This window comes from Colletotrichum truncatum (assembly GCF_014235925.2).
Source record: "Colletotrichum truncatum strain CMES1059 chromosome Unknown Contig_0001, whole genome shotgun sequence".
NCBI classification, from domain to species: domain Eukaryota; kingdom Fungi; phylum Ascomycota; class Sordariomycetes; order Glomerellales; family Glomerellaceae; genus Colletotrichum; species Colletotrichum truncatum.
The window spans coordinates 9,171,520-9,191,272 of record NW_027222398.1 but is presented as its reverse complement, the minus strand read 5'-3'; the positions used below and the strand labels follow the sequence as shown (position 1 = coordinate 9,191,272).

Here is a 19,753-nt window from a genome sequence, read left to right as displayed (position 1 = left end):
ATAGATAACAACTACTTATGCTTAGTCTTGTACTACATGGGATCAATACATGATTTTGTTTATTAAAGTCTTCTTACACCCCTAGTAGAACGGAATCGTAAAGCCTCCGTTTTGTTTCGTTAGTATACTTGAAAACCTTAGTATACTTATATTAGAGATATTGCTAATAGCTCCTTTCTGGCTTAGTCTACAGCTGGACGCCATCCACAAACTATACTACCTTTTGCCATTAAATTATTGTGATCAGATGATTAAAAAAATCAATCCTTAAAACGGCTAGAAGAACTTGTAAGTAAGTATTTGAATGTCATATAGGTCTGGGAAGTTATAACAGATAGTAAGAAGTTGCTAGGCATTACCCCGCCCATGTTTTTTGTAGTTGGGATGGGCCCTCACAAAACAATCGTCTTAACAATCCATTGAGTGTTGCACCTGATCAAATTGAAGACGTTCTGAGTTACTTCCCAATCTACAAGACTACAATTTAGAGCTCAAGCGTCTACACTCAAGGTATGATGTGGTCTAGAATATTGCTCCGGGTTGACCGGATCTGAAACAGCCTACACCCCTTCCTTTTTCCTTTGTCCTTGTCGTCCAGTTGCCCTCAAGTCTACAAGATCTCCGTGCTCAACGGGGATTGGCCAGTTCGTCCGTTGACGTCCGCGCGACCCTCGGCCACCGAGCCCGTTCACCTCCGCCACCCCACTATTAAGGCCAAGTTGCGGAGTTCTGCTATTGTCCGCCACGGGTTTTTGGTTCACCTACGAGACAGCATCCACGCCCGCGCGACTCTCGGGCGCCGAATTCACCTCATACCGCCGTCACAGGTCTTCTGGAACTCTCTGTTGGATTTACAAGACGTCGAAAGCAAGATGTCAGCAGTGTGCATAGCTCCGCCGAGGTCAGCTTCATGATACTTCGCAACGGACACTCACACCTTGGCTGCTCCCGGAATCTGGTCAATTTACATCTTTATAAATATCTTCCCTCAGTCGCTCTCTCTTACTCTGCCACGCATCACATAACAAATTTCAAGCTGTCATCTCCTACCAAACATTGTTCCCTCTCTCCAACATTTAGCTGTCTTTGACCTTCTAGCCTCGCAATCATGGGTGTTATCGCAGTAGCAGGTGGTACTGGCGACGTCGGCAGAACTATTGTGGAACAATTAGTGGCTTCCGGCAAACACCCGATTGTTCTTTGCAGGAAGGTATGATGCATAACTCTATTAAATCCCAGCAAGAATATTACTCTAACCAAGCCGTATAGGTTCCTATTGCATCTGCAGTAGATGGTGCCAAATTCGTAGCCGTTGACTATAACGATATCGAGGGACTCGTGAAGACCCTAGAAGCCCAGAAGATTGATACTATCATCTCAGCTATGAGCATTGAGGGGGCTGTAGAGCAAGCGCAGCTGAACCTGATCGCCGCAGCAGACAAGTCGCAGACAACCCGGAGATTCATCCCAAGCGAGTTTGCCGGTTACACGCCCCTAGGGTAAGTTGAACGACGCCCTCACCCGTCTAAATAATCTATGGTCTCTCACATGAACGCAGAGAAGATATCGTCGCGGATGATTTCACCGGCCCAGGACTCCGAGCTGCCGAGACTCTTGCCAAATCGGGGCTCACCTTCACGCGCATCGCCCAGGGTATCTTCATGGACTACTTCGGCCAACCCAACATCCCGAGCCACCTCAGGCCTTTCAAGTGGGCGATTGACGTGCCCTCGCGACGCGCTGCCATCCCCGGAACGGGCAACGAGACGCTGAGCCTGACTTATTCCAAAGACCTTGCTCGGTTTGTCGACCGCCTTGTTGACGACGATGTGTGGCCGGAGTACAGCATTATCTGCGGAGCCGACACTACTTTGAACGAAATAGTAGCAGCTGCCGAGGAGGCTACTGGTGCGTGATCTGCAATGTCTTGACCCAATTATATTCTACGCAAGCTAATGAACTGCAGGTGAGAAGTTTGACGTCACATACGACACTGTTGACGATCTCAAAGCCGGCAAAGCAACGGCGATCTTTTCTGATAGTGAATCATACGCAGGCATGGATCCTACTATGATGGCTGTGGTAGTGGGATTGCAGGTCGTTGAAGGAAAATTGGCTTTGCCGAAGGAGGGGAGACTTAACGACAAGTATCCGGACATTCAGCCTCTTTCCATAAACGCTTTTATGGCTAAGGCTTGGTCCAAGAAAGTGAAGAGCACCACAACTGGCTCTAGAGACATCAGCTTCTTTTCTGATGAGGACATAGCGAGAAAATCCAGATGGCTACGTGGATGTGAAAGTGCCCCCAGACTTTGACGAAGTATGTGAAAAAGAGATTGAGATGAAAAGATACAACGAGCAAATAAATCCTCTCGCGGGATTGTAGAGAACACCGAATAGCCCTTAAAATTAAGATTATATAGAATGCCATCTCTTCGTCTGGTCTGCCTATTTTTATAACGCAAGTCCGACCCTGCAAGTTTAATTATTCTAGTACCAATGCTCGAGATCATTGAAATGTGATCAAAACTGCCACGGCTCTCCCGTGTCTCTATGAAGTGCTCTATCTTATCAACTTGAACCTCTCGTCTTTTACACGGTAAAAAGATATCTGAGCTGCAAAATATATGGCGTCGAGTTGATCAGATGCAGATGGTTTCTGAGAGGCGAGAAGTTTAAACAGATATCAGAAACGGGGTTTTTGAAATGTCAGTCACCTTGACAAAATATCGACAAGTAGTCGTTTTAATATGAACAAACCTAGGTATAATTTTGCAGAAAGCACATTAACTTATCACAGAGAGCAAATCTTAGTAATGACAAGAGCACCACAATCACGACTTGGTCGCTTAATTGTGGGCAGCATTTAGGGAAAAAAAAATTAACATCCAGGCTGACGAACTTTGATCAAGTAGTTGACATTCATTCAGTATCTATACTGCATGCATATAGGGTGTTCATCTCAAAGGATATACATTGTAGCAATTGAGCCCATATCATCCGTAGTCTCTAACATCTCTCAAACACCCGATACAAACCCTTCAGGTCAGCAACCTCCAACACAGCAGCCTTCATCATGGAAGTTGTTGCAACTAGTCTCGCCTTGAAGGCGGGAAAGAACACATGCTCTATAGCCCAACGCACGTTTCTTCGTCGCGCTGCTATTCGTTCATCAATGGTATCCTCTGCTTCATTCTCGCCCGCATCTCCACCAACTGTCGGTGGCAGCTGCTCAGGTGTATAGAAAGATGCTAATTCCTTCAAAAAGGTTTCGAAGCAAGGCTTCTCCTCGGTCCAGTTGACGCAAGGCCCGAGGCGAAGTAGGAAGCGGGGCAACTTGACCATGGGAGGAGTGTAGCCTTTGATCAGAAGAGGAATGGAAAGTAACTCGCCCGCAGGAGAGACTTCGAGGGAGAAGTACTCATTGATCATCTCCCGTCGCTCAATGATTTGATATGCGACTTTCTCGACTACCTCTTCTATTTCAAAATCTTCTTCGGGGGCCTCGATCTCGTTCTTTTCTATTTCTGCTCCTATACGGAGGACCTCGCGCAAGTCTAGCGGAGGATTGAACCGTATAGTACCAAAATTTCCAAAGTCAGTGAGGCCGACTTGGTAGCAGTACTCGTAGCAGGTACGGCCATAATCAATCAGGTATAGCTTTACACCGCCCTGGATGGCAGCTAGCCGCCGGCGTTCATCGACGACGCCAACGAATGTGTGGTTGGCAAATATATCAGTAAGATCATTGTGCATGTCATCCCGAACCTCAGCTCGAAGCTCCTTGACGCTACTCAGTCTCATTGGGGCAAAGGGCTTGTCTACGATTTCATATTGAATATTCTCGGCCATGGACAGAGCGTTGTCGTCCGCCGACGATGAGGCTTTAGACGGCGTTGCATTGGTTGCCAGAGGTAGCATGCTAGTAATCTTTCGCAAGCTCGTGTCGGTACGAACGAGGCTATTAGAGTTCCTCCGCGGCCGCTTGGAGCCTGCTGCTTCCTTCGCCGGTGTACTGGGTGAATTGTCGCTATCGGGCAGAGGAGAATTATCCATCAAACGACTACCTGGGAGGAGACTCTGTGCCATAAATGTGCGACTGGTATCTACCTCGGCGAGCTTTGTGCGGATGTGCTCGCATATTGACTGGATAATATCGTCCTCATTGAGGAAATGGACTTCTCGTTTGGTAGGGTGAACGTTGACATCGACACGAGAAGGATCAATCTCTAGGCTAAGGTAGATGAATGGGCGACCGCCTTTGGGAAGAAATGTGGCATACAGCTGCTCGAGCGCCTTCTTTATGTTTCCTGAATCGACCGATCTGTGGTTGATGAATAGGAGCAGTGTGGTCTTTTTGATATGGTAGTTGGCGTTGGTCGCCAAACCACTTGCCTTGAAACCCCAACGGTCTTCAGACGTGGAGAACTCCATTAGTTCATTGGCGACGCTGGATCCGTAGAGCTGGCGAATGCGGTCGACTTCGCTCGCAGTGGCCGGGATGGAGACGCTTGTGCCCGACTCGCCGTGCTTCTTGCATGAGAAGCCTACTCCATTGCAGTGGACGGCGTAGCGGCCCACCACATCAATGATTTTGTTGTACTCCTCGGCGGGCGACCTAAAAGCTCGACGACGAGTTGGTATGTTGAAAAACAGGTCCTCAACGGTGATCTGGGTGCCCTGGCGGCCGGCAGTTGGCTTCGGCTCCGCCGTTTGGCCGGGCTTAGCAGGAGCTAGCTTGCCATCGAGGTAATGAGCACGCCATGCGCAGCTGGAGTCTTTGGTTTTGGTGGTGACTGAAAGGTGGGCAATGTGGCTGATACTTGCTAGCGCCTCGCCGCGAAACCCGTAGGTGGCGATAGAAGCCAGATCCTCGAAAGACGTTATCTTTGAGGTTGTATGACGCTCGCAGAGGATATCCAGGTCATCTTTCTGGGAAAAAATTAAGGCGTTAGTCGATAAAGTGTACAGAACGAATTGTCATACCTGGATGCCGCTGCCATTATCGGTGATCTGTAAGAGTTTGAGGCCGCCCTCCTTAACCAAAACTTCGAGTGAGGTAGCGCCTGCATCAACGGAGTTTTCAATCAGTTCTTTAAGAGCATTTACTGGGGCAACAATGATCTCTCCTGCCGCAATTTTGTTGACTACACCAGGATCAAGTGCCTGTCCTAGAAGGTCAGAAGATGGACATTTCAGGTGAAAAGCAAAAAAGTGCAGCTCACCCGGATTCGACGAGGCGCACTGGACTCTTCGGGATCTTCTTCCGCCTTTCTCTTCGTACCAGAGATGGTATCAGTCTCCATTTTGTCGGCCATAATATCTTGACCTGTCACGGGGGTAGTCCAAATCCTGGGGGAACAAGGCGGGTGATGATACCGAAAATGAGGCGGGGGTGTTCTGTTCAAGAACCCCCTTGGATGCTATTGGATGGATATTTGTGCACAGTTGTCTCGCAATTGGACAATGGTAAGATGCCACCCAATCTTTCTTCCTTGGTTGAAGGTGCAGCTTCTCGGTAATGGCTGTACAAATTAACGTTGATGTTGCGGCAAGTGCTGCAAACCACATATCATGCCCAGAAGGTGCGTGCAGTCGTGTTTTGGGGTCCCACCTGCTGCTGAAGAGCCATCTTGCTTTACGTCTTTTGAGGCGCGTGTTCACGTGATACCTGCTTAGTCATAATAAACCACTTTAGTTTCATTTTCTCCTTACTGGCACCTTCTCCCCTGCCAAGCTACTGCAAGGGGCAGCCATGCATGCTGCCATGCTTCTACTGGTACCTAGCTCCTCCATCTTTGCCAGTCTCGAGTGGCATGTCAACCATGCCAAAAATCATGGGCCATACACCACTATTTATGCGCTTGTGTGTAATGTGATCTTGAAAGCGACATTCAGCGATACCCCAAGCTTTTGTTCGATTGCAGGGTCACCAAATAACAAAGAATAAGGGAAATCTAGGTATAACACTGACCACTTGACTCACCAGGGGACTGGGATAATCTGTGTCTATGTGGAATTCTCTACGCCTGGGTGTCAGCCTCGCCAATGTGAGTCCCTCAGCGAGTCAAAATAACCAGCCAGTCCTAGCAATGCCACCACCATGAGCCATCAATGGGGCGGGGGTGGGCTGTGAAGACAAGCAAACCAAGCAAGGCTCAGTTTGACATCGATGGCTGAATGTTGAACGACTTGGTATATCCTGTCGTGGTTACGTCGAGGACCGCCAAGCACCTAGCAGTACAAGCTGTCAGTGTCAACGACGGAAGAGGGCCGTGCCATTTGGCACCATCTTTCCAACATGCAGCGCCTGACTTTTCTCGGCCGTCGCTCATTGCCCTAGCCTTTGCATTTTCATTCCAACAGGCTCACATGGTGCAATCTGCATCATCGGTCGTCCTGTACAGCAACACCGCTTATGACCCCATTTTCCAACCTTTGGCAAGGCTGCAACGGTTTGCATGAAGCCAACAAACAGGCCTGCACGGCTTCTAGGTAGCAGCTCCCTGCCTTTGGCAACTCATTTATATGTCTCGGCCCTCGCCCGTGCACATGTTAACATTGTTATACGCCGGATAGGTTGGGTAGATTCTCCAATCGTTCAGCTCCACCGACATAACCTATATTGCTGGAACTGCTGCAACTTCAGGGCATACTTGCAGCATCCAATAACCACAACCCCACTAATTATCTCGCTCTTACTCCATGTGTGAGGACGGCAAGTCAGAAGGCACGGCAGATGCCGGCGTGGCCTCGTCTCGCGTCCAGCCTCCCAGTACTGGGTGAGTCCCTTGATGGAACCGGTTCCACTTGTGGGTATCATGTCTGATAGAGCAGGCATAGCGGACGGAACAGCTCGAGATTGCCTTCGCCGGATTCCGTCCTATTCGACCCAGATTTTGCGCCTGGCCGCCGTGTTACTCGCAACTTTCTCGCAGAAAGTCTGATGGACATGCACATTCCACCCCGAACAACGCCATCTCCCCTTCTTGGTAGGAAACGCAGCATCGACGAGGTGGTTGATGACAGCACGCCGCCATCGCCCGACAAGCTTCTGAGGGAACTGGATCAGCAGCACCAAGAAGCGAAGGAGGCCCGCCGTACCCCCGTCCTCCCTCAAGATACCCAACACCCAGTACAGGTTCAGGCCACCAAGAGACAGAAGATGCTGGCCATCCGAGGCAGTAACCCTAATTGCGAAATGGCCTCGACATCCGCGGCTCACCAGAGCAGTAGCGCTGACAACGGAGAGTCGAGCAGTCGGCACTCCAGCGCAAGTCCAGTTCATCATAAGAGTTGAGAAGCCAAGTTTTATTTCAGTCTTGTCCATCAAGCACCAAGCCCCATTCCATGATGCCACGCTTGCAGCAACAGGACGACGTACCGTCCAACTCCCACCGCCAACGCAACATCGGCCCTCTCATGTCAAACTCGACTAGCAGGTCCTGGGACACGTTTGACCCCATAAACCTCACGTGGTTGGTGTTCTGGGTGCTGTCGCCGCCGTCCACAGCACGCCGCACTATTCCCCAACGAGACTCACCAGCGATGCAGCATTGGAAGAGACCCTCCTTCATCTCGTTCCAACAAGCGCTGGAGAAGACGATATGAAGCCGCTCGTCTTGCGTCTAATGATGCATGTCGCTGCAGCAAGACAACCCACGTGTGCGGTCTAGCGGTCGGCACCGCCACCACCCGGCGCCCCTCCCTCATTTCCCTTCCCCAGCAAACATGCGGCCACAGGACGTGTTCGCCATGCAAGGCCCGTTTCGAAACAACCTTAACACTAGACACCTTTCCTGTTGAAGGCGCAACCCCCAAGCACATAACGTGCCAAAGCCCCCGATTCAGGAAGCTTCGCCTGTCCTTCACAGTCTCTTCGTAGTATAGCGTGCTGGAGACCGCAAAAACGGCAGACAAAAGCAGCGAGCATGATGAAGATCGCTCGGCCACGCCTCTTTTGTTTCAGGTCGCCCTTCTCAACAGTCTTTTTTGCCATTTTTATTTTTCTCGTCATTTACTTTTCTTCTTCCCTCATGCATACGGGCACAAAAGCCTGCCTAATCGAGACACAACTTCGTGTTTGCCGTCGGCCCATGCCCTAATAGCAAATAGACAATTCTAAACCCCTGTCGCGTTTTTCCGTTTCTAGCTGCTCGCATCCACCAGGCTTCCCATTGCGTTCATCAGCGTTTCAACTGTGGCATTCAGTCTCCGTTCCTCGGATGAATGTAAGCTTTACGGTGTCCAGTCCACCCGACTCCAATTCCTACTAGTGCGGCTCCCTTTTCAAAAACAGTCACCGACACACTCACGCACGTAGGAAAGACGGCGAGAAAAGGAGCAAAACTGAACAGATGACCAGATTGCAATTACTTATTTCCAACTCCCTGTCTTCCTCATTAAGGCATGTCAAGGGGGTGGTGCCTAATTCAGAAATGACAAGCGCCCGTCCTGCATGCAGAATGACAGAATGAAAACTCTTCGAGCCACAAACTGACTGCCCAGCTCCGTCTCGGAGATTTTTGCAAACCGCAATGAACTCATCCCCTGCAATCTTCATCCCCATCCCCTGGCTGGTGCAGACCCCACGCACGGCGCTAAGTCCGTTTTGTTTCGTTTCGTTTCCTCGTCCGTTTTCTGCTCCTTGCTCTCGGCTGGTTCTGGGGTAAAATAATGAGAGACAGGTGAGGAGGGTCTGAACCACCGACGTATTGACGGCGGCCAGCCAGAAGAAAAAGAGACGCTGCTGCCCCTTCCCACACGTCTCCTCTCACCCCCTGAACATCGCATCTTCCTCACTCAATCTCCTCTCATCTCACAGAGTCCCGCTCATTCCCATCAGTTCTGGCTTTGTTGGGGGTGTTGCTCCCACTTCACGGCATTCCCGAGCAGAAAGGAACGATCAGCGGTAGGACGTACCGATCTCGCCCCTTCCAAGGAGAACTGATCACTAGTTTGCGGCCTACTATACACCATGAGTGCAGCACACATACGCAAGCGGAGGATGCGAGAACCTGAGCGACTGAGGAAACACAGAAACATGTTTGCAGGAAGCGGGAAACATAACGGATAAAAAAAACGAAAGGGCTGACATCAGAGAGCCAATGGTTTGGCCAACCAATCTCGAACATCACCAAGAACCAAATATGAATTTACGAGGAAAACCCCCGATACATTGTATCTCCCATTCGACCATCCCTACACATCTAATCAGCCCATTTCCCATTTTCTTCTTTTTCTCATTTCTCTTTATTAAGACCATGGATCGTTGTGTGTATAATGGTTCGTCGGCAACAAGAACGGGAAGTCAGGGCGTGAACCCGCTTTGATAAAACACCCAATACCAGACCCGGATTATACCCTTCCAATGCGGATGCTACTAAGGGCTCGACCAAGGAAGGGGGCCACGCGAAATGACACACACCACACGCACCCAGTAGGCCTGCCTACCTAGTAGTATGCCAGAGGAGGAGCCTTGCGCAGCTTTGCATTGGGCACGCATGGCTATGGAGTACATTAGACGCATCCATCCGCATCCGCCGGCCGCCCGGCTGGGCGCCTGACTGGATAGCATGGCCGGTTGTGCAGACCTAACTGCAGACAAACTGCGGAGAGAAGGCGTGAGACGACTTGTGAGTGGCCGAAATCGTTGCGGTCTTATGAACTGGGTGCTTTAAATTATCTACGGGCCTGCTATTGCAGCTGCTGGGAGCCTCTCCTCTTTTCCTTCTCTTATGTTCTCTTCATTCCCCTTCCTCGTTCCCTTCCTCCTCATCTCCCTCCCCCCTCTCCCCCCTTCTCGTCTTCCCCCTCGTCGGTCCTCTCAGGTCTATTAGTTATTCCTGTTTATTTTTCCATCCTCTGTTATGTTGTCCTGCTCTGGTCTTTGCACTACTTCTCATCTTGGCCCTCCCCCGCACCGCTCTCTGCGCAAACCAACAACCCTTCTCCATGGATCGTCAGTGAGGCACTGCATTATCGCCACACTTCCACTCCCGAACTCGACATTGATCGATCCAAGGCATGGGTTATCCTTCCACAGCGAAGCAGGGATGGGAAGGGGGGCGAGAGCAAATGCACCGACAGCCACCGGGTTGACATGCCGAATTTGTTTGTGGGTATCTCGCCGCCGCACCGACCCCCCCTTCCCGAGGGGGGGCTCCGCAATTGCCGGTCCTTGGGATGATCAAGTAAAGGGAAAGGAAAGGTTCGGTGTCTGTCAAAAAGCCCGCCCATCTCGCAACCTTCCGGCCCGCTTGCTCGACCTCCAACTCTCCCCCGTCTCTCTTCCAAAACAACGCATCGCAGACAAAGTCAGACACCACCCCCAGAAACGCCTGACTCCCGGTACATCAACATCAAATCAGATTGCCCCAGCGCCAATAATTCGACGACAATTACACAGCATCCATCACAAAGACAAGCCAAATTTTTTCAAGAGTTACTCCGGCGGCATAAAAACAAGACAAGTAACGGGGACAGCACGAGAAGATCAACCATGTTAGACAAGCCGGCAAGAAAACGCGTACCGGGTGAATCCTTCTGTTCAGCAAGGGGTTTAAAAAAAAAAAAAAAAGGATGAGGTCAGCTCTGGGACCTATAAGACAACAACAACACAACGCATGATGACCGCCCAATATCACCACTAACCCCCCACCCACTTCCTATTTTCAACCATCCTGGAACAAAAAAATAAATGACAACGGCCAATATTCCTACATTCTCCCAGGTTTTTTCAACAACGGATGCAGGCATAAATGGCAGCCCAGAGAGTCGGAAGCAGATACTCAAAAGCATAAACGCCCAGACGGATGCCACACACACTGCCCCAGCGGACAGCGGGAAGGAAAAACAACAAACAATATGTATAACGGCGGCCGAGCAGAAAAAAGTGTTTGTACAAGTGGTATCTCATGACGGCTCGCGGCCGCCGGGAAAAAAGCAGAACGATGGTCTTGAAAGGTTGAAGAGAAGGTTCGATACAAATACAAGAGACGGGGACGCACAACGCCCATCCCGTACGGTCAAAATTGGCGCCAACGGAACCAAATAAGGTGGTGGGAATTAGCTCGGACGAGAGAACCCCGATCGATGATGCGACGGAGAAGTCACCGGAGCCGAAGAAACGAATCATTATCGACAACGAACCGCTCAGGCGGAGGACAAGTCATCATTCATTGAGGACGACGCTGCTGCGGGTCCGGTTTTTCGAGCAGCCCGCCAATGTCGACGCGGCCGGAACGTTCATCCCTCTGCCACGATGGCTCGGGCTGGGGAAGCTGGTGGGGGCCGGCGCGGATAGGCGGGAGCTGGAACGAGGGCTGCGGAGGCCGATTGGTCGGCGGTAGTTCACTGCGAGGGATCTGATACGACGACGGGCCGACAGCGTAATCTGGTCGACTAGGCGAGGCCGCATATGATGGCATGCCGGGACTGATGCCCGGACTGAGGCCGGAACTCATATGTGGAGGATGACCAGGCGACGGACGGGGCGCAAGTGCGCTATCCCCATAGCGAGCTCGAGTAGGCTCGAACGTCGCAGAAATGGGTGTATGTTGCGCATACGCCTGCTGTTGTTGTTGCTGCTGCTGCTGCGGCTGCTGTTGATATGACGAGTAGGGAATATCTCGGGCATGAGGCGACGGAGAAGGGTAAGGATACCTGGGGGCGGCGTTGAGAAGAAGGACGATGAAGTAAATCGACTCCCGCTTCGCGAGGCCGAACCGAACGGAATACGATCGCGGTTGCCCGTCACTGGATGCGAAAACGAAGAAGTCTTGGCGATCCAGCTGGAACCGCGAAACCTCATCCGCCTCGAAGCGCAACGACTCGAACACACGCTCCTGCTCGTGTTGTCCGAAAATGGGGGGCAGATAAACGGGATCCTTTCTCGCCCGCTCGTCCTGCATCTGTCGCTGATGGTTCTGGACCTTATCACGATCTGAGGGCATCACGATATCAAACAGTTTTCGACCCCTGATATTTGGGATCCCGACGGCGTCTGTGAAAGTCTGAGACGCGCGTGCAATGTCGAGATCCATCGTCAGAAACACAACGGGCTCAGGCGCGCCCGTCGCAGAGGACAAGGGAGGCGCGTAGAGGTTCGCATCGGCCGGTGAGGCCCGTTCAAGGTAACGGGGCGCCAGAGGTTCGCTTGGTTGAGACTTTAGAACGCGATATGAATGACTATGGCGGACGGGGTCATCATACCCTGAAATAGGACCGCCAGAAGAGTACAGACTCAACGGCCTCCTTGCTGCTGCAGCATCCTGGGGATGCGGATATGTGGAAGGGCCATAGCGGCCTTCTCGGTCGTCTCTCAGCCTTGGACGGCCGCGCTTCTTGTGTTGCACATCGATGCAGGCGTCTTCCTTGCCGTTGCTAGTACAGCGAGAGCAGGGTCGCTGAGCTATATTTGTCGCATGTCAGCAAAGCCGTCACGGGTGGACCCTGAGGTAAACGAGAAACCAAGTAAGAAAACAGAGAAAGAAAAAAAAAAAAAGAAAAGAAAAAAGCAGTCGTTGCGAGTGCAACAAGAGGTGCTGCAAGTCAGAAGCAAAATGACGTTTTGCTCCCCGGCGAGCGCTTGCTCGTCGAGCCGTGTGGCTTAGACTTCTGGTGCAGAACGACGTTGTCCCCCTCCATCATGCTCTGCGTCGCATCCGACACGTCAATGACACGCTAGTCCAACCCACTTGGATCATCCCACATCCAAACCAGACTGATGAGAGAGATCGGCCCAGCTGAAGGCTGCCTGAGAACTCCTTTTCCCAAGGGGAGGTTTCCTCCGCTTCTGTTTCAGACATGCCACACTCTAATGGCAACCACACACAACCTGCCGGTCTGCGATTGGCGAGTTCACCCGGACCCCAACCATAAATCAAGATTCGGGAGTTCGAGGGTCGCTCCCGGGGGGCCCGGCTGTCGCCCGCCAATCTCCAACCTCTCCTAATTACCGGGCCGAAGTGCCGGCCACGGTCATCCAGGAACAAAGCCACAGTGGCCAGTCGCGGGGGTGGTGGTGGTGGCCGATCGCTGCTGGAACGGAACAGGATGATAGGGACCGGCCGACGGAAGGATGGTCACAGCGCTGCTCGATGGGGTTGTCGATGACAATGACACTGATGGTGATGATGTAGGTGCTTCTTCGTCCCCGTTCGTGGTGACAGACAGCCACCACTAGATCGAGACGGGGAACAGCCTTCAACTTGACGTCTGCGCCATCCCATGGTACTGCAACCACCATCTCAACTTCCATCCGAGTTTCTGCGAATGATCCGCCCGAACGGGATTATCTTCCCCTCAGGATCAGTCTCAGGTCGAGGGGTTGATCCCTGCGCCGTGTCGGGTGTCGCACGCTCAGGGCAACTGCTAGGTTAATGGCCTCAAAAAAGACACCCGTAGTACCACGACAGGTAGTGATGTCAATTCCATTGTCTCCTCAACCCCCAATAACCCAAACGATTCGCAGCCGCATGCACATGCACATGGGGTACAGTGCCGCGACGTTGCATCCCTGGGCGAGGGGGGAAAGTTCCCTCCTCTTTTTTCTTCTTCTTCCGTCTTTCCCCATTCCAAACAAAAGGTGAAAAATAGCAAAACGAAAACGAAAAGGAAAATTCAATGGCCGTGGGCCGTACATACCGTCACATCTAGAGAAAATTATGTTAGCGTCACCGTACCAACTTTACAGCGCAACGTTTTACTTCGCGGCGTGCGGGGCTTAGGGATGGAAGGAGAGAAACAGAAATAGGCGTCTTACCGAAGATGGGCTCTTTTGCATGGCACACAGGCGGATGCCACATGACCCTTGGTTTTTCGCTGGGTCTTCGGGGACGTGTAGGGAGCGCTCTCCTGGGGAGGCTGGGGCATCGATGCCGGATAGCTATGCTGAGATGGTTGCGATGGCGGAGGACCGGGCATTTGCATGTAAGGTGGCGGGCGCTGTTGCAAGGCCTGGCTCGCCATATGGGCGTATCCCGATGGCGGGTTTCGCATGTGGTCCTCGGGGCGGGGATATGAGTAGGCCATCCTGTCCTGCTGTTCGGTATGATACGGTCGGGTTGGGGGCGGTGGCAAGGACTGCTGCGGCGGCGGTGGTCCTCGGATGTCGACCTGCTGTGTAGTCGTCGGTGGCGGTCCTCCCCGATAGGCATCTTGTGAGCTTGTTGACGGATAGCTTCCATGCGGCTGCCCTCTGTCACCAACCTCTTGGTTTGTTTTGGGTGGGAGGGGAGGAGACCCTGACATGGGCGGAGAAGGGTAAGCTCGGGGTCGAGCAGGAGTCTCGGACTCTGCTCTTTGTGGGTTTGCCCAGGTCAGGTCGAGGGCGAATCGCGCCAGGTCGGATATGCCTCGGCGCTGGCCGAGTGAGTTAGACGATGTATCGCAATATCTGCTTACGGCTTGCATGGATGTTGTGGTGTAGCTGGACTGGGCGTCTGGTCCGAGAGCTCTCCACGTCTTCTTCCAGACGACGGCTCGTTTCCCAGACTCTTTCCGTTCTTTCTTTCCTTCTCAAGGCAAGACCGGACCTGCTACCACCACTGTAGATCTGTTGCAGCTATAACGTTGAAGATTCTCAAGTATATGCCCTCGGTCCCTGATGTGTTCCGTTGAAGAGAACGCTTCCTCTGCTGGTTGTTGGCGGGGGAAACGTTGTTGCTTGGTGTAATGCGAGAAGAACACCGGCGTCGAGATGGCTGATGCTAGTGATCTGTATTTGCGACAGATACCAAGAACCAGACTCAACTGGGCACAAAACGAATATTTGAGAATGAAAGGAGGAGACAAGAAAAAAAAGACCCTGTGATTCTGAACCAGAGACGAACCTCACAAATGGGAGAGAAGTTCACTCAGGGTTTAAAAGTCCTGGTAGAAACTGTGTGCGAGTCGTTGACAGACACAGAGTATGTCAAATCGACGGTCTAGAAAAAGACAGGCGAAAGGAGCTGCAGCTGCTTGTTGCGGTGAGACGATGGCGATGCTGCAGAGCGATACTCGCACAACAACAGTCTTTCGAGCTCCAATCAAGCTACCTTGCGGCGATGTTGGTGGTTCGTCGAAAGAGATGGTGATGCGGGCGGCTGCAGGAGGTACCACGGCGGGGACCCTCAGGCACGGGATGCGGAGGTAGGTTGCCTGGATGGATGGGGATACTTGGGACCGGCGGCCAAGTAGGTTCAGTCGTCGTTGGAGTTGGGTGGATGAGAGAGAGCGAGGGTGAGAGGAAGAGGAAGAGAGAGGGGAAGAGAGAGTGAGAGGGGTGTGTGCTGAAGAAGCTATAGAAAAAGAGAGGGAGGAAGAGACAAGTTAAGTCTGTCCCGCTCCGAGATTCTCTTTTTGTCTCTCTTTGCCGGTGGCCGGAGTGAAGAGTGAGCGTTATTTGTCGAGGGCTGGATGTTGGAGAAGGGCCCGTAGACTTTTTTTTTGGGAGCAGTCGATCGGTGGCTCCCGGTCGGTTTTTGTGCGACTGGAGACTGGTGTACTGGGCCTGCGAGGAGGGGGGGCAATTGAGATGAAGCTAGGGTGGTTCAGGGTTGATCTGGTCGAGGGACAGGTAGCCCAGGGAAGGCCCCGGTCCACGTCTTTAGAGTGGCTGCTAATCAAGGGTAGAGGGCTATGCCATCGCGATCCCCTGCCTAACGACAATTCTCCGCGCGTCTGTGTGTGTGTGCGAGTGAATGAGAGGAGCGACAATGGTGTCAGGGTGTACGTGTGTGTGTGTGTGTGTGTGTGTGTGTGTGTGTGTGTGTCTAGTCTGTGTGAATTGGTTTGCGGTCTGTGGGCGGGACAGACAGCGGGTGGTAGTGGAAGTGGGAGCTGGCAACCCGCAGTTGTCGGTAAAGAAACCGTATAGGGGAGCGGGAACACGACGAACGACAAGCAATATGCAGTGGTCTGTCTGTCTGGTGTGTGGGAGGCGTGTGCAATGTGAGTTTGGTACACGGTAGCGATGGTAGCGCTGGGTCTGAGTGTTCCTGGATGAGATTAAGCAGACCCGTATGAAGCCACAACGTAATAAGACAGTGGGGGAGACAAGAGTCAGTGAACGGGAGAGAAGTACATCATCTGAAGGTGCATGGTTGATGGAAAAAGTAAAGGCAAGCTGCGTCGGTAAGATCAAGGTAGATGACGGGCGGGACCGCGCTCGTGTGTGACTGATCCAATGGAAAGAGACAGCATCAAACACTAAATGGAATAAAAAGAAAGAAAAATGTTAAATAAAATAAAAACAAGATAAATACCATCAGTTAGTCCTCTGAGGTTGCGAGAGCTCAGCAGCCCATTAGCGGGCGTGCAGAGTGCAGAGTGCCAAATTTGATTGGGGAGGCGAAGGAGGGATGGTTCAGGTGGGAGTGGGCAGGGAGGGGTGCACGTTGTCTCGAAAGTCGGATCCGGTAGCAGATGGCAGATGGCAGGATGGGTATGTACATGTAGCCGGGAGCCAGGAAGGAGGGAAAAGGCCACTGGCTGGCCGGAGGGATGGATGGATGGGCGACAGCAGGACAGGACGCCTGGGATGGATGGGATGGATGGGATGAATGGGATGCAATGGGACGGATGTATGAATAACAGACCAACCCCCGGGGTGTGCATTTCACGGCACGCCAGAACGGCGCAGGACGGCAAGTTTAGCTAAAGCAGGACAGGTAGCTGCTAGCTAGGTAGGCAGGTAGATACAGACAGGTACGGATGCACTAGAAGAGGATGCAGAGAACCAAGCTGGGATCAAGACAGGTAGCTGCAGAGGGGGGGCAGGTTATACAAGATTAACATAATGGCGTTTGTCGAAGAAGAGCTAACGGCAGACACCGTGGGCGTCGAAAAGAGGCTTGGAAAATATGGAGTCTGTGAGAGGGGGAAGCCAACGACTAAGGAACGCTATTTCGCGCTGCTCTGAACGTAAAAATTAGGACAACAGGTGGTGGTGGCGGCAAGACAACCTTGAACAAGAACCAGACGATTGGCACCTGTCAGCGAGGTACACCCAGAGCTTAGGGTGTACTTAGCAGTCGTAGTACGACTGTCAGAGCGAACTACGTAGCTGCGTGGAGCATAACAGGAGTGTTTGATGCTCGAGCCAACAGCGAGGGCACGTAGAGTGCTGCTGCCAATCTTTGTGCTGCTAGTGGTAACAATTGCTGCTGCTGCTGCTGCTGCTGCCGCTGCTGACGCTGATTCTAGTTGTGGTTCAGGGTCCCGTCCAGGGAAGGGAAGGAGGCAGAATGAGTGAACGTGGGTGCATAGAACGAGGACCACGGGGGCCACGCATGGGGGCAGATGTGGAAGAAAATAAAAAAGATGGCAAAGGAAGGGGGAGAGGGCGTGAGCGAATCAGGCCCAGTGGGGTCGAAAGAAGGTTGTGGGATGTGTGGAGAGGCGAGCGGAGGGATCGACCTGCGAGCGCAACAGAGAGATGAGATGACGGGTTTGAGATGGTGGCATTGGATGAAAAGGGGACATTTGCAAATCAACACACGGGCTGTCTGAAGGATAAAAAAAAATCAAAATCAAAATCAAGACTCCCGTAGACTGATGTTTGGGATAAGATGGAATATGGAAGAACGAAATGGGATGGGAAGAAAATGGGACAAGAGGCAAGGGATCCGTATGCGTACGCAGTAGTTACGGATACTTGAGCCAGGGTATGGACGGATAGCTATGGTGAGCAGGGCAGGCATTGGGTAGGTAGTCAGTACTTTGCTGGCCCCGTACGTATATACCCCTAGCCAATGTCGTAAGGCCAGATACGGACGGCTACGCAGGTTGCTTAGCTTGATATGTAGTAGGTACCAGGTCAGCAACAAGAGAGACGGGGGAGGAGATGCTGGACGTACTTTGGGAGGTGTCAATGCTTTGGCTTTTATTGTTCATCTTTATTTGAATCGATGACGGCCCTGACCTGAGCACATAAGACCAACAACAAAGGCCATCCTCATCTATTGATAGATACCCCTAGGTCAATTACTGCCCGGCCTTGAGATTCTGCAATCTTCCCATGTCCCTGGCTTGGCCTCCGGCGATCCTGGAGGGTTCGGGGCGTGTCTCGATTTGCGGATATGCGTGTGTCTTGTCTCGGATGACTACTGTATGGGATTTCGATGCAACGAGAGACACAGATGCACGATTAAGGTAGCCTGGGCAAGGAGGGGTGTCTTAGAGGGGTGATGGTGGCACGGTACCTTGCCAAAGGTAAGCGGCACGTTGCGCCCTAGCGCATAGTCGGGAGATGGAGGCGCATGTAACTGTGGGCGTCAACCTGGATGACATGTCAAGTAGGATGCCAGGCCGGCGCCGGGTGTCGATACGAACGGGTCGGTCATTTATCTTGATGTCGGATTTTGACAGCCATGCTGCATGACGAAAGACGGCTCAACACCAAATACTTGGTCCGAAAGCTGTCTTCTCACAAGTACGTTGCTGATTTGCCTTCCAGTTAAGGTGTCTAGAAGTGTGAGGCACGGCACATTCAGGCCGGGCGGGCGCGTATGCTGGCGCTGTCGCTGCAATGCTGGCTGCACAGTGGTAGGGTGAAGGAGACATGTCAACTGAATGGGGTTCGACAGGCTGTAACCCAAGCTTGACGCAGCCTACTCGATTCTTCGTTTTCGGTATGAACGTGTCCCGAGCTTCAAAGGTCCCATCCGTGTGACAACATCAAGAGCCATGTGCTCGGGCTTGAGCCACGGGCTTGAGTGGACGGGTCGGCGAAGGGGTGGATGGTACTAGAGGAAGAAAAAAAAAAACCAGCATGTGCCTGGCTTCCCTGACGCCTGTCAGCCGCTGTTCATGGGTAGCCCTTCTTGTGCCTAGCCGTTGTTCAAGATGAAGGTCAGCTAAATGAACGGTGGCCAAATTGTGGCTGACGGGCAAGCCGGCCGGGCAAGGCGAACAAACGAGCGGGGGACTGGGGGGCTGAGATGGGATGAGAAATGGGGACAGAGACGGAAATGGAGCTAATGGCCCTGGAGCTGGCCTTGGAGATGGAGAGGGAGACGGAAAGAAAGAGGAGACAAGAGGTCGACATGGACCAGGGTCAACGGCCGTTGGCGAAGAACCTGGAATAGCCAGCTGGGCTCCGTCACCGTTGCCGCCCTCCACCTTTCATCCCGGACACGGGCTGGTTGGGGCTTGACTTGATGAATTGCGGGCTGCTCAAAGTGCGAGCGAGCGAGCGAGGGTGCGTGCTTGCGCGACATTGTGGACTGTGGGTTTCAACTTTGACCATAATAGCGGCCTTGATCAAGGGCCGAAGGCCACGGGTGGAGGACGTGCACGCAGCGAGGCCGAGATTTTGAATGGAGACAGCCCGATTCTGAGTCGGGTCGAGACAAGTCTTGGGCCTTGGATGGCCGTTGGACATCAGCGCCTAGGTTAACGCTTAGTTTCTGCGTAGTGAGGTGCACCAAGTCGGTAGAGACAACCACACCCCTTGTCCCCTTCGCATCGGTACCTGGGAAGGAGGGAGCTAAGGTACGGTGGGAATTGGAAGGCTACATAGAGGTACGGCGGCCATTCCATTGTAGGGTAAAGTACCTGGGGCCTCGGGTTCCGTAGTGGTACCCTTTGTACAGAGATCCGCATGTCCATCTGTCTATCCGCCTGTCTTGAGGGCCGAGTCCCGGAGAAAATTCCGATAAATAAAGAGCAGCGCATATAGCCGACACAGGCTTATGTAAAAGATCGTCAAACCTCGGCTGGTCTTTGTGTTGCTATATGGCGGGACCTCGTGACCTCGGTGTCGAAT

At 52.4% G+C, this 19,753-nt stretch overlaps 5 protein-coding genes across 5 annotated transcripts; 2 read left to right on the top strand and 3 right to left on the bottom strand.

Moving 5' to 3' along the window:
- Window positions 1–1,108: 1,108 nt before the first annotated feature.
- CTRU02_202541 (NmrA-like family protein) lies at window positions 1,109–2,316 on the top strand (the record flags this gene model as incomplete). The annotated part of the gene is made up of 4 exons (XM_070204053.1): window positions 1,109–1,210; window positions 1,270–1,499; window positions 1,559–1,908; window positions 1,967–2,316. The coding sequence occupies 4 exons, from the start codon at window positions 1,109–1,111 to the stop codon at window positions 2,314–2,316; spliced, it is 1,032 nt and encodes a 343-aa protein (XP_070062635.1).
- Window positions 2,317–3,009: 693 nt separating this feature from the next.
- CTRU02_202540 (DNA mismatch repair protein) lies at window positions 3,010–5,318 on the bottom strand (the record flags this gene model as incomplete). Its single annotated transcript, XM_036719953.1, has 3 exons — window positions 3,010–4,932; window positions 4,987–5,166; window positions 5,226–5,318. The coding sequence occupies 3 exons, from the start codon at window positions 5,316–5,318 to the stop codon at window positions 3,010–3,012; spliced, it is 2,196 nt and encodes a 731-aa protein (XP_036588656.1).
- A 1,387-nt stretch (window positions 5,319–6,705) lies between these two features.
- On the top strand, window positions 6,706–7,300 carry CTRU02_202539 (uncharacterized protein; the record flags this gene model as incomplete). Its single annotated transcript, XM_036719954.1, has 2 exons — window positions 6,706–6,782; window positions 6,835–7,300. 2 exons carry the CDS (start codon window positions 6,706–6,708, stop codon window positions 7,298–7,300), a joined length of 543 nt encoding a protein of 180 aa, XP_036588655.1.
- A 3,877-nt stretch (window positions 7,301–11,177) lies between these two features.
- Window positions 11,178–14,415, bottom strand: CTRU02_202538 (uncharacterized protein; the record flags this gene model as incomplete). The annotated part of the gene is made up of 3 exons (XM_036719952.1): window positions 11,178–12,412; window positions 13,648–13,655; window positions 13,766–14,415. 3 exons carry the CDS (start codon window positions 14,413–14,415, stop codon window positions 11,178–11,180), a joined length of 1,893 nt encoding a protein of 630 aa, XP_036588654.1.
- A 1,865-nt stretch (window positions 14,416–16,280) lies between these two features.
- Window positions 16,281–16,439, bottom strand: CTRU02_202537 (uncharacterized protein; the record flags this gene model as incomplete). Its single annotated transcript, XM_036719951.1, has 1 exon — window positions 16,281–16,439. The coding sequence occupies one exon, from the start codon at window positions 16,437–16,439 to the stop codon at window positions 16,281–16,283; it is 159 nt and encodes a 52-aa protein (XP_036588653.1).
- Between the last annotated feature and the right edge of the window lie 3,314 nt (window positions 16,440–19,753).